The sequence below is a fragment of the Rhinolophus sinicus genome, linkage group LG06 (genome assembly GCF_036562045.2).
Source record: "Rhinolophus sinicus isolate RSC01 linkage group LG06, ASM3656204v1, whole genome shotgun sequence".
In the NCBI taxonomy this organism is placed as follows: Eukaryota; Metazoa; Chordata; class Mammalia; order Chiroptera; family Rhinolophidae; genus Rhinolophus; species Rhinolophus sinicus.
In genome coordinates, this window is record NC_133756.1 from 154788552 (window position 1) to 154802629 (window position 14078).

Below are 14078 nucleotides of genomic sequence, written 5' to 3' on the forward strand. Positions count from 1 at the left end.
TTATAAGTGTCACTATGTGATTGCGATTATATAAATGACTAAAGAAAACTTTAAAGAATAGCATCAAAATAATTTGTATTTGTAACACCCAAATTTTCAACATAGTTTTAACTTTTTTCTTATTTCCTTTATATATCTATGTCTATATATCTATATCCAGATCTATATATTTATATGTATCTAAGCTATATACTGTATACCTATTTATGTATCTATTTATCAACCTATCAATCATCTTTATCTGTCTACCTATCTATCTATCATCTATTTATCTAATCTATCTGTACCATCCTGGTTTCTTAACCTTGGCACCAATGATATTTTGGATTGGATACTAAGTATTGTAGAATGTTTAGAAGCTTAACTGACCTTCAACCCTGCATGCCAGTTGCACCCTACCTCCCAGTTGTCACAACCAAAATGTCTTCTAGATATTGGCCAATCTCATTGGTTAGTAAAATACCTCCAGGTGAGAACCACTGGCTATCTCTGTCTCTATCTTTATTTATGTATACTATTATTTGTGGAGGATGGGTTTATTTTCATATATCCAAAATTGGAAAGCTTGGATGTATCTTATTTATACTAGTTTTGCATACTAAAAATCTCCCAGATAGTAATACACAAAATCTATTGACTGTGCTGATGTCTCTTTCCACAATAGGTTTCCTGATAAGCCTGCATGGAAACACAAAATCTAACAGTGGTAAAAGAATTTATTCTCATGGGGATCACAGACCGCCCTGAGCTGCAGGCTCCGTTATTCGGGCTCTTCCTCGTCATCTATGTGAGCTCAGTGGTGGGCAACTTGGGCATGATCGTCCTCACCATGATGGACTCCAGGCTACAAACACCTATGTACTTCTTTCTCAGACACCTGGCTTTCACTGACCTTGGTTATTCAACAGCTGTAGGACCCAAAATGTTAGTAAATTTTGTTGTGGATCAAAATACAATCTCCTATTATTTTTGTGCTATACAGCTAGCTTTCTTTCTTGTGTTTATTGTTAGTGAACTTTTTATTCTATCGGCAATGTCTTATGACCGCTATGTGGCCATCTGTAACCCTCTGCTCTACCCAGTCATCATGTCACAAAGGATATGTCAGCTGCTGGTGGCAATCCCCTATCTTTACAGCACGTTTGTTTCTCTTCTAGTCACTGTAAAGATTTTTAACTTGTCCTTCTGTGGCTACAATGTAGTCAGTCATTTCTACTGTGACAGTGTCCCCTTATTATCTTTGCTCTGCTCAAATACACATGAAATTGAAATGATTATTCTGATTTTAGCTGGTTTTGATTTAATTTCCTCCCTTCTGATAGTTCTCGTGTCTTACCTGCTCATTCTTGAGTCCATCGTCAAGATGAACTCTGCTGAGGGTAGACACAAGGCTTTTTCCACCTGTGGATCCCACCTGACTGTGGTCATAGTATTCTATGGGACTTTGATATTTATGTATGTGCGACCTGGGTCCAGTCATTCCTTTGACAGTGATAAAGTGGCTTCCATATTTTACACCCTTGTTATCCCCATGTTGAATCCCTTGATCTATAGCTTGAGGAACAAAGATGTAAAATGTGCACTACAAAGGGTATGGAAAAAACTACATAGTCTTTTTTCTTAAAGTTTACATACAATACGACTCATAAAATAGCTTATGGACTTTAAATTTTTCTCTATGTACCTCCGAAGAAATAACAAGCACAAACGGGTTTGACATATGTTTATTGATTGTTTTGTATATGCTATGCACTTCTAATTGCTATACAAAGGTTAATGAACAAAAGAGTAAAATTGTTTGCCCTCCTTGAGGAAGAAAGATGGTTTATACGCATAAATTAAATAAATGTTATAGTAGAGTAGAATGTGTTAGGTGGATATAGACAGAAAACAAATCTGTCAAAGATTCTGGTACTTTTCTCATCTCTCAGGATTAAATTATTGTGTGTGTGTGTGTGTGTGTGTGTGTGTAAGCCCTTTTCTTTCCTTTGGTTTTAGTCTTCATATACTTCCCTGCTATGTTTTAGAATTGTATTTAATAATAGTTATGTCTCTGATATCTGATGATTTGAAGTACTCAGTCTTATTACTCTGCTCAAATACCCCTCTTCTAAACACTGGTATCCTACTTTTTCCTCTCAGGGCCTCTCTCCCATCTATGAATCTATTAACTAGCCATACTTTATAGTTCAGCGATCCATAGGTTCTTATTGGCACCTGATTGTGTCTTAATCAGTCAATGTTATTGATATTGGAGGATACTCAAATTAAGATATATCTTTGAGACCCCTCAGAAGCTCCCAGGTTTGTACTGTTTTATCCCCCAAGTGGTTCTTGCTTAATAACTGGCTGTTTGGTTTGGAGATTGCAATATTTCCTATCCCTTTGAAAAAAAGTAATTATCCATGTTTAAAAGTTATGTTCCAGGTGGTTTTGTATCCTTGCCTAAGCAGACTATTCTATTATAAATTAATTGTGCCTCTATTTTCTTAGGTTACTATTTCCCAATTTTGATCACTATTGATTACGCACTGTGTTTTAACTGACTTTCATCATTTAACTGCATTGATTGATTATCCTACTTGTGGGAAACAAAGGGAAATAATCTTGTTTGCGTGATGCCATATTTCTAATGTAAGTGAGGCCTGATACATGACAGGGACATAGTTATCTTCCTTTTTACATAGTTGTTCCACGTTACTCTCCACAATTTCCCACATGCTTACTTTTATTTTTATTTTCCTTTTGCTTGCTTTTATTCTTCTTAATATTTCTAGGATTTTATTGAAGCTATTAGTCTATAATATTTGCTTTGTTCAACATCCTGCAATACAATTCTGTTTAGCCAATGCATATTTAATAAAAATATTTCATTGGAATAAAATGTTAAAAGTGTATGATACAAAGCAACCAAGATGCATGCAGTAGGAGTATGGGTATACACTATGGTACAACCAGACAACGGAAAATTATTCAGCACTAAAAAGAAAGGAGCTGTCAGGCCATAAAAGGATAGCGTGGAAACTTAAACGCATGTTGCTAAGTGAAAGAAGCCTATCTGAAAAGGCCGTCTACTGTATGATTCCAACTATATGACATTCTGGAAAAGCTAAAACTATGAAAACAATATAAAGGTTAACGGGGATTAGGACATAGGGAAAGATGGAGAGGAGGTGCATGGAGGATATTCAGGGTAGTAAAAATACTTTGTATGAAACTATAATTGTGGATACAAGCCATTATATATTTGGCTTAAACCCACCAAACATACAACACCAAGGGTGAACCCTGATGTAAAGTATGCAGTTTGGGTGAAAATGATGTGCCATTGTAGGTTCATTGATTGTAACAAATGCACCACTATGGTGGAGGCTGTCAATAATGGGACGAGGGAGACTTTACGTGTGTTGGGGCAAGGAATATATGGAAAATCTCTGTCCTTTCATCCCAATTTTTCTGTGAACAAAATTTTTTCTAAAAAATAAAGTCTTAAATACAAAAAAAAAAAAAGTGCGTGATACAGTGTCATGTGAAGATAGATATTATCAAAGTGTTGATGCAATTAAAAAGAGCTTTTAAGGGGGCCAGCCCGGTGGCTCAGGCAGTTGGAGCTCCGTGCTCCTAACGCCAAAGGCTGCCAGTTCGATTCCCACATGGGCCAGTGGGCTCTCAACCACAAGGTTGCCGGTTCAACTCCTCGAGTCCCACAAGGGATGGTGGGTTCCACCCCTGCAACTAAGATTGAACACAGCACCTTGAGCTGAGCTGCCGCTGAGCTCCCGGATGGCTCAGTTGGTTGGAGTGTGTCCTCTCAACCACAAGGTTGCCGGTTTGACTCCCGCAAGGGATGGTGGGCTGCGCCCCCTGCAACTAGCAACGGCAACTGGACCTGGAGCTGAGCTGCGCCCTCCACAACTAAGACTGAAAGGACAAAACTTGAAGCTGAACAGCACCCTCCACAACTAAGATCGAAAGGACAACAACTTGACTTGGAAAAAAAATCCTGGAAGTACACACTGTTCCCCTTCTCCAATAAAATCTTTAAATAAATAAATAAATAAATATGGACACTGATACCATGACTCTCCTGGAGGCATTTGCTAAATTTATAACTTTACAAGTGAGATTCAATTTATTTAAAAAGGTGCTAAGCCTTTGGGCTTATGAACAATGCAGAATCCACTAAAACCCAAGTACACATCTCGTATCTGAAAAACTAACATTCTCATTAAAATCCTAACAAAATAAGTCTGCTTATCAGCAAACATTATAGATAAACTTGCCCACCATGATCTGGCACCTTGTTAGAAAAAAGAGAAAGCTTCATCTGAGAATTAGTAGCAACAACCTTTCCTCACGGGGGTTGAAATTTGGATTTTGCTGTTTCCATAAATGAGGAGGCTTCAAGCTGATTAACTAACATAGAATAGAGTGGTCTGAGATGGTAGCACTGTGGAATTGCTAACAGACTAAAGCTTCCAGGATTGTCACAGAGAATGTTCTGTTAAACGTGAACTTGAACATCTGAAACTAATTTAAAAAAAAAAAAAAAAAAAAGCTTAAGGGGAAAAAAACAGTAGTAGAGCTATCATTTGAATCTATGCATTCTGACTCCAGAGCTCAAGCTCTGAACCATGGTAAGAAAAGACAGAAAATAATAAAACAGAGACACATCAATAAAGTTAAAAAAAAAAAGGGAACTTACCATCCAGTTGCAAAATACAATGAGAAAAACATGTCTCCAAATTCAAGAGTCTAGAAAGCAATAAATATATTTAAAATGTTTTTTTAAAAAAAATAAAAGTAAAATAGATAAAAGGGAAAAAAGCAAACTGAATAAGCCCTTTACCAGAAAGACCAGGGTTACCGGCTGACTTACTGACAATGGTCTAAGCAAGAAACCAGGAAGAATGAATAGATGAATGAATGAATGAATGAATACCTGTGAGAAAATCTAGCTAGTCCAAAAGAAGTTGTGTCTTGGTATAGAAAACAAATGTAGCCCACTGCTGTGAGAGGGATTAGGTCATAATAAGTAACGTTTTTGGGGAAGAGATGTTGAAGTCAGCCATGAACAAAGTTTTTTTCAGTATCATAGAGAAAGCAGCAGGAAACCATTCTCCATCCCTCTGCAAGTGCCCACCCAAACCGGCTCACACTGACAGAAGCTAGTCTAGCTAACCTGAGTCTGCACAGTTAGCAGCCAAGTGAACCTAAACTGGCCTCCAGAGCACAGTGGAACCAAGATTCATGGAACTCAAGAAACAGAACTGCCGCTGTTTGCTATCCAGAGCCTATTAAATATTGAGAGGTCAGTCAATACTGAAGTCCCAGTGCCCGACCAAATATGGACGCATATAGGACTGACCAATCAAACTCTGTCAGAATGAAATTACTTTGTTCCCATCTGCCCCCTTTCACATTCTTTACCTTAGATGGCTTAGTTCCAAGACTATCTAATCAGACCCTGAATTAGAATTAATGCATATGCATAGTTCCTCCTCACCTAATTCTTCAAATTGGCTTCAAGCCTTTGTTTGTAGGGTTTTGGGTTTTCTCCATTTCCTGTTTGGTTGTCTCATGAAGTAAACACTTTCCCCACCGCATACGTACTCTATTATTTGTTGATTGACTTCTCAGCGCGTCTTGCATATGAACTTGGGTTCAGTAACAATGTTAAGTTGCTTATTTCCCACCCACCCTCCAAACTGTCTTGGCAGTATTATTATCCACTTATCACCACTGATTGTGACATCAAGCATGACCAACCCTGTTCTGTCAAGCACAGGGAAAGTTGCTGTTATTAGGATTTTTTTTTTTTTTAATGAAACCTATAAAGGAGGAAAAAGAGAAAAACATGTGATGGAAAAAAAGATTAGAAAAGCTTTCCCATATTTCCATGGTAAGCTGAGTAGATGCTACTATATTCATAGGAGATGCAACTGAACATTGATCACCAGGGGGCATATAAAGGCAATGGGTAAGTAACCCACAGCTAAGCAATCGTAGAATCCTGAGAATACATTGTTAAGGAGCTGGACATTTCTACAGTTTAGATCCATGTGTAACTACATGTAAATTTCCCTAAATTCTTATACGTGTGGAAGTCATAGAGGAGGACAGCATGAGTAACATTTATGAATGGAATGTACTGTCTTATATTAGATTTTACTCTCAATAAGGTTGTACTGGACATTGTCCAAGAGTGATGGGATCTCAGCTCAGAAAACACTGCAATCGAGGCAATCATTATAGTAACACATTGCATTGCAATAATTGTTACAGGTTTGTCATATGAAAGGATAAGGCATATATATTACTCATTTAAAGATGAGATATTAATTTCAAATCTTCTAGTTATCGACCATGTGACTTTGGGCAAAGTACATGGTTTATCTAAGCTTGATGTCCTCTGAATATGAGAATAGTATTATCTATCTCACATAAACTAGTGATGTATTTTTAACCCAGTGCTTACTACATATTTTTATTTCAATAATAATTTTTTTAAAATCCTGTGATAATAATGTCATTTATAACTTTATCATGATTTTGGAACTGTTCTGTTTTACTGGGATAAGGTTGATGTTACAGCATTTTCCATAGTTACTTTAATCATTGACTCTAAGTGAGTACCTCTACATCATGTAGGTCTCCATGATCTCTGCAGAGATCATTTGTGTTGTTTCGTTCCCTTCTTTCTACCGCCCCTTACATTTTCTCACTAGGGAATATGTAGGGTGTCCTGGGTAACTAGCAGGCACCATGAGGCAATTTTTTTAAACCTCTGATTATTTGGGCATCATTACCTGAATGAATTACATACCACTTTCTCTCGGAGCATCTCAAAGAGGGAGGAGAAACATAAATTCTCCCTACTTAAAGAAAAATTAAAGTGATTTAGGAGAAGAAAGTCCAATTCTTCATCAAAGGTGAGGGGAAAGGATTTGTGCTGACTTTGATTATCACCTAGGTGTTGGTAATTTTCCACGATTCCTGGCTTCTAACCATGAACACTCTTATGGTCACTGATAGTTGATTCTTTATATGGCACCACAAAAAAAAATCATTTTCTCCTTTGTTAGCTGGGGTTCCCTGGAGTAAAATGCTATTTTTAGGACATTAAATCCTATGAATTCACCAGCTGTCATACATCCATTAGATTTATGAGAGTTGATAGTGGCATTTGGATACTGCAAGTAAAAAGGAAGTTGGAGTTTCTGAAAAAATCATCACTGATTTCATCCATTAGAATCCCTTAAGGTTAGGCTTTCCAGGTATAAAACAGGATGCCCAGTTATATTTGCATTGCAGCTAAACAACAAATAATTTCAATATATGTTATGTAATATTTGATAATTATTATTTTATATAAATATAATCAACGTGATTTTTGCAAAGAGTTTTAATATAAGTATTACCCATGTAATATTTGATAAACTGCAAATAATTTTAATATAAGGATATATGTTATATCATATATATATAATGTATGAACCCCATGATGAACTTGTAGATATTTTAGTTGTTTGGTTTTTTTCCCCTCCTGGCTACTTTCTGCTTGGTTTGCATTTTCAGAGTAGGTTTTACAAACTGACTGTATGTACACTTAAAAATCTTTTAACAGGATATATTTCATATGAAGTATTATTACCACAATAAAACTAAAATGTAAATTTCAAAATAAAGAAGACTAATGAGCAGAATAAAAGAGACCAGATATCTTCAGAGGAAGGTGATAACTGACACTGAAAATGGAGATAAACTCAGTAAGCACTAGAATAATTCTTATCAAAGGATTGAAGATTTCAATGTGGTAGGATTGGTACTGGGATCAGGAATTCCTTTGCTTAACCAGCACATTTTCTATTCTCCTGGAAAACCCAGGATAGCAGTTCTCACAACATTTGGTTCTTACTTGTGAAAGAGGAAGGGACCTGAAAGCAGAGTGGGATCAATGGAGAAACAGCAGACAACTTCTAGGAGAGACGGGGAGACGTGGCTCCCCCAATGCCCACTACTGCCTCCCCCTGGCCCTCCCATCCCCGTTCCCTGGATCAGACTGGCTAAATGGACACCCCAAATTAGCTGATTCCTAGAATTCTGCCAACTGCCACAGGGGGGCTCCTGACTCAGTTGCTCCAAACTGTAGGTTTGGGCCTTGTGGTGGGTTCCCAGCAGTTTCTCCCTGGTAGTTGTGCAACATAACCCTGAGCATCACATTACAGGATTCTATCTTGTATTTTAACTGGTTGAGTATTTTGAACTTCAATTACCCCTTCATTTGAAAATCTGCTTGCAGATTTCTATATGTCCATTGAAGAGAAACCCAGTAGGAGAGGAAGGGAATACAAGTGGATTGAGCTAAAAGCAGCTTCACTCTCTTCAATCAGAGCAGCTCCACTTTGTTTTACTGACTTCTTGTGTAAGTTTTATGAAATGAAGAGGTCAGAAATTCCACAAAACTGATATAAGAATGATTGGATAATTGTAAACTGACCAACTCCAGATATCACACGAGGCAGGAAGACATTAGAGTTCCAAAATCTAGAGAATAGAGTCCTCCTTTGACACCTGGGCATCCAGGAGAGATCACAGAGATAAAAGCTACTTTAGACTCCTACTCATATAGTTGAAAATAAGCCTCAATATGAGCCATCTGATCCTTGTTTAAAACATTTCAGATTCTTTTAGGAAAACAGAAAAATGTTACAGCACTCATTAACACAAAATTCACAATATTCCACATCCAATCACAAATACTAGACATATGTAAAAGCAGGAACATGTGACCCCACCCAGAAGATAATTATCATAGATCTTGAAATAACAGTAATGATAGAATTATCAGGCAAAAGACTTGAAAACATATTATAGATATGTTCATAGTGTAATCCCTGACATTTGTGTTTGTTTTTTATTTCTTTTTGTAATGCAAGTCCTTGAATTAGTTCTGATTGCCAAGGCATCCATTCCAAAGAGGCATCCACTTCAAAGACTGCTGTCTTGAATAAACACATTACCAGCCACACAACTAGATAAAGAGCCTGGCCCCCTCCTCCCACTGAGGCTCCTTTGTTTTGGACATCTTGGTTGATTTCAATAACTGACCATTTGGGCTACTTCGTTTGTTTTCTCTTCTGGAGCTTTAAATTCTCACTCTTACGTTTTAAATTCACCAATAAAGAATGAACACAGGGGACCCTAGGCTCCACCCTAGAGCCCAATAAAAGCAGAACCCAAAACTCTGCATGCTGTCTATACCTGCAACCTCACTGTGTGGCCCCAGATGTGCTATTTAATTTTTCAGGTCTTGTAAGTAATAAACCTGTATATTGTTAAAGTTTCCTGTTGGTTATTGTTTACGGGCATATTGCAATCATAATAAGAACCACAAGGGCTAGTCCAGCCACAACATTTGATACTGATAGGCTGAGATGAGTACAAAACAATGTTCAATATACTGACTGATTTAATAAAAACACTAACATTTTGAGGAGACAAATGAAAGATTAAAAAATAACCAAATGGGACTTCTAGGAATTAAAATACAATGGTATATACAAACAAAAATGTTTTGAATGAGAGTAGTAGCGGATTATACACTGAAGAAATGATAATGTAACAATGAAATGCTTGCTCTCTCTCCCTCTGACTTAGGTTAATAGCTCCTACTATAGATATACTAACTGACTACAGGAATTCTGCTTGAAGCTTGAGTATTTTGCAAAACAGCCCCTTGTCAGAAGGAAGTGGGGAAATGTGTGAAAAACAATGACTGTTTAATCAAAGATTTATAGGAACCTCAGGACCCGACTCAGACCGATCAGGAACAAAGAAATTTGAAGATTTTGAGCTCTTTCTTGGATCCCACCTCTTGTCCTTCCCCTTCCCCTTTCCCTGGATATATAGGGCAACGGAACTTGGGGAGCTGTAAAGATGGATTCGAGAACGATTGAAAGCTCATACCTTCCCGGGTTGGTGTTTTCTTTTCTTTCCTTTCCTTTTCTTCTTTTTAAATTAAAGTTTATTGGGGTGACAATTGTTAGTAAAGTTACATAGGTTTCAGGTCGGTGCTTTCTTGGTCAATAAACCTTTCCTTATTCCAAACTCTGACTTATTGAATATTGGCCCTTTTGAAGCACCAGGCACATGAATCTTGTGACAGAAACAACAATTATACATAAACATATCACAATAGAGGCTTCCCAAAGTGAAGCCAGAGAGAAACTAAAATACTAAATAAATACCATAAAAATATTCTCAGTGATCTGTAGAATAATAATAAGATACATATTGTACATTGAAAGGTAGGTCCAAGTTGAAAGCCCAGATTATATGAGGCAGGAAAACTATTGGAAGAAATGCTGGCCAATTTTTTTTTCAAATATATTTTTTTCATTTCGATTTTTTTTTATTAAATTTATTGTGGTGACATTGGTTAATAAAATTATATAGGTTTCAGGTGCACAATTCTATAATACATCATGTTTGTTTCATTGTGTGCTTTGACCCATTTGTGTTTTGACTCAAAGTCAAATTCCTCTGTCACCATATATTTGGCCCCCTTTACTCTTTCTATCTCCCCCCTCTTCCCTTTCTGTCTGGTAACCACTATACTGTTGTGTGTGTCTGAGTTTCTGTTTGTTTGCTCATATGTGAGACTTAAAATTGAAAGCAACAAACAAAATAGACAACCAAATTTAGTTTTTTTAAAAAACTATAGTCCCAAAGATAAAAGAAGCTAAGGTAATTCTAAGCAAAATAAGCACAAAAGAAATTATACCAAAACACATCACAATTAAATTTCTAAAGACCAGTGGTAAAGAGAAATCCCTAAAAATAGATAGAGATGAAAAATACTTTATTAACAGATAAAGAAAAGATTTACAACTGATTTAGTGGCAGGTACAATACAAGTCATGAGACATTGCCTTATGTCAATTTATAATTTTATATTCAGCAAAAATATCCTTCGTTAAATTATGTTATATTATCGAATGTTGCATACTCTTTTATTAAAAAGTCAATTTCATTTACTATTACATTTTGTGTGTGTGTATATGTGTGTCATATACATAATATGTGCATGAAATAGTGTAACTGAGATGCTGACAAAGGCATATTTATGATTTCCAGAGTTTAGTGATACTACCTAATTTATTTATTCATTAGACCCAGGCACAAAATACTTTTGACTTTTCCTAATGAGACATTCCAAGAATAATTAACAGAAATCCAGAGCACTCTCCCTTAGGTAATTACATACATGATTTTAATCCTTGAATCAGATTAAAACTTTAACGAAATGAGCCTCCAGAGAGTAGAAAAACACTTAAATACATTGTCCAACAACCAATCAGGATTAAAAGGGTAGGAAATGAAAGCAGATTCTCCACTAAGGTGAGTAGAAAACGCTGGTTTGAAAGTTTCTTGGGGCATAGAGCTTACATTGGATCACACCAAGGATCTTGAAAGGTATTATGCTCAGCAAAAGTGTTTGTTTGTTTGTTTCTTTGCAATATACATTTCTGTCATCAATAGAATTAATGTGTACTATGCAGTAGATTTGGACCATCTTAATTTTGAAATGAACTTACTGCTTCAGGCATCTATTTTAATAAGGGTTTTTGTCTATTTACCAGGCGTCCCTTCTATCCCACTTTTCATTTCCTAGCTACTCAGGGTGAACTTAATATAAAGGAAGCATTGTGTTCATAAGAACATATTCTGAAGACATAATGAGTTTATTTGAATCCTGACTCCACCATTTATTACCTGAGTGACCTTGGTTAAATTATTTCCACACCCTTGCTTCAGTTTCTGTGACTCTCAAATGGATACGGTAATACTACCTCCTTCCTAGAGCTATTGTGTAGGTCACTTGAGTTAATATCTGTAAAGTGCTCAGAAAAGTGCCTGGCACATAATGAGTTCTCTATCAGTGCTTGATAATCATTTGTAGTCCTCTGTCCACTGGGCCTTTTTACACACATCTCCATTAAGAATTCATGAATAATCAGAATGGCCAAGTCCATTTTATGCAAAACAGAGATATATGATCAGAAGATAATTAGAAGTGATTCAATACACAGAAATAATATGTGCTAAATGAGGACTAAGATATTAATAACAAAATCCTAAAACGATCACATCATAGCATTAGATTTTGTATTGAGTAAACAAGCTGAACTTATAGAAAGAAGAGCTGAAAAATGTGGTCAGATTTTTCCCAGTCACCACCTGACTCCTCACTCCACCAGCAGTTTTAGGTATTTTTATGCCTTGCTACTTTAAACAGACAATGATGATTGTCAATAATGTAAGTTATATGGTTTAGGTGTCAATGATTGTTTACAGGTTAATTACTTGAAATTTTTAAAAAGCTGCAAAATAATAGATAGGTCTTTTGACATACTTAAAATGACTTTGGATCCAAAATGTAGGACATAAATATCTGTATCAAAACAACCACGTCAAAATATCTTGCCCCTTTAAAGCACACTTCACCAAAATGTCAATGAATGTGTGTTGTATGTCAGTCTCAGCCTATGAATAGTGATGCTATCAACTAGGAATGCTTGAGGGCACACACCTCTGGCCTTAATACTTGTGACAAGCCCCCAGACACATCCCACCAGAAAGCATATGGACCTGGGTTCTGCCTTTATTGGGGCTAAGGGTGGAGCACCTAGGTTTACTCTTTGTTGGTGAATTTAAAACCTGAGATCAAAATTAAAGTGTGGGAAGGGAAAAGCAGTATTATTAAAGCATCAGTTGTATAGGTCACCCCGGGGCTTTGTGAAAGGGAGCTTTGCAGGTGGTGCACCTAACTCTTTATCTAATTATGTAGCTGGTAATACATTTATTCCACATGGATGTCATTGAAATAGATGTCTCGGCAATCAAAAGCTTAGTGTCAGAAACTTACATTATAATCAAATAAGCTAGTTGTCAGGTATTTACACTAAAATATATGGTTTTGGCCTAAAGGAAAGAGGAGTCTCTATTTATAATTTGATATGAAGAAAACATCTCATACATTATGCATTAAATTATTTTAGAAGATAATATCTCAAATCTAGTAAGTATTGATTTTATACCTTATACAGGTTACGAAGAACTATATGGAGAAACACAATCATACTGCAGTGACCAAGGTGACTGAATTTATTCTCATGGGAATCACTGACAACCCTGGGCTGCAGGCACCTCTCTTTGGAATCTTCCTGGTCATATACTTGGTCACAGTGATGGGCAATCTGGGCATGGTTATCTTGACCCATTTGGACTCCAAGCTACATACTCCCATGTACTTTTTCCTCAGACATTTGTCGATTTCTGATCTTGGTTACTCCACTGTCATTGGCCCAAAAATGATGGTCAGCTTTGTAGTGCACAAAAATACAATTTCCTACAATTGGTGTGCCACCCAGCTAGCATTGTTTGAGATTTTCATCATCACGGAACTGTTTATTCTATCAGCAATGGCCTATGATCGTTACGTAGCCATCTGCAAACCACTGCTCTATGTGGTCATCATGGCAGAGAAAGTGTGCTGGGTGCTGATACTTACTCCCTATCTCTACAGCACATTTGTGTCATTATTTCTCACAATTAAGTTATTTAAGCTGACCTTCTGTGGCTCTAACATCATCAGTTATTTTTACTGTGACTGCCTCCCTTTGATATCCATGCTCTGTTCTGACACACACGAACTAGAATTGATCATTTTGATCTTTTCAGGCTGTAATTTACTCTCTTCCCTCTTGATTGTTCTTGTATCCTACATATTGATTTTTGTGGCCATTCTCAGAATGAACTCAACGGAAGGGAGGTACAAAGCTTTCTCCACCTGCAGCTCCCATCTGACAGTGGTGGTAGTGTTCTATGGGACATTATTGTTTATTTACCTGCAACCCAAATCCAGCCATACTTTTGCTATTGATAAAATGGCCTCTGTGTTTTACACCCTGGTGATCCCTATGCTGAATCCATTGATTTACAGCCTAAGGAACAAAGAGGTAAAAGATGCTCTGAGAAGAACTTTAACTAATCGGTGCAAAATCCCCACTTAA

At 36.7% G+C, this 14078-nt stretch overlaps 2 protein-coding genes across 2 annotated transcripts; both read left to right on the forward strand.

Annotated features, from left to right (window-relative positions):
- The first annotated feature begins 682 nt into the window (after window positions 1-682).
- On the forward strand, window positions 683-1624 carry LOC109439444 (olfactory receptor 8K3). Its single transcript, XM_019719752.2, has one exon. The coding sequence runs from the start codon at window positions 683-685 to the stop codon at window positions 1622-1624; it is 942 nt and encodes a 313-aa protein (XP_019575311.2).
- Window positions 1625-13127: 11503 nt separating this feature from the next.
- On the forward strand, window positions 13128-14078 carry LOC141572462 (olfactory receptor 8K1). The gene has a single exon (XM_074337160.1). The coding sequence runs from the start codon at window positions 13128-13130 to the stop codon at window positions 14076-14078; it is 951 nt and encodes a 316-aa protein (XP_074193261.1).

Excerpts from the sequence above, each read along its gene's own strand:
- LOC109439444 (XM_019719752.2), top strand. The coding sequence starts at position 683 with ATGGAAACACAAAATCTAACAGTGGTAAAAGAATTTATTCTCATGGGG.
- LOC141572462 (XM_074337160.1), top strand. The coding sequence starts at position 13,128 with ATGGAGAAACACAATCATACTGCAGTGACCAAGGTGACTGAATTTATT.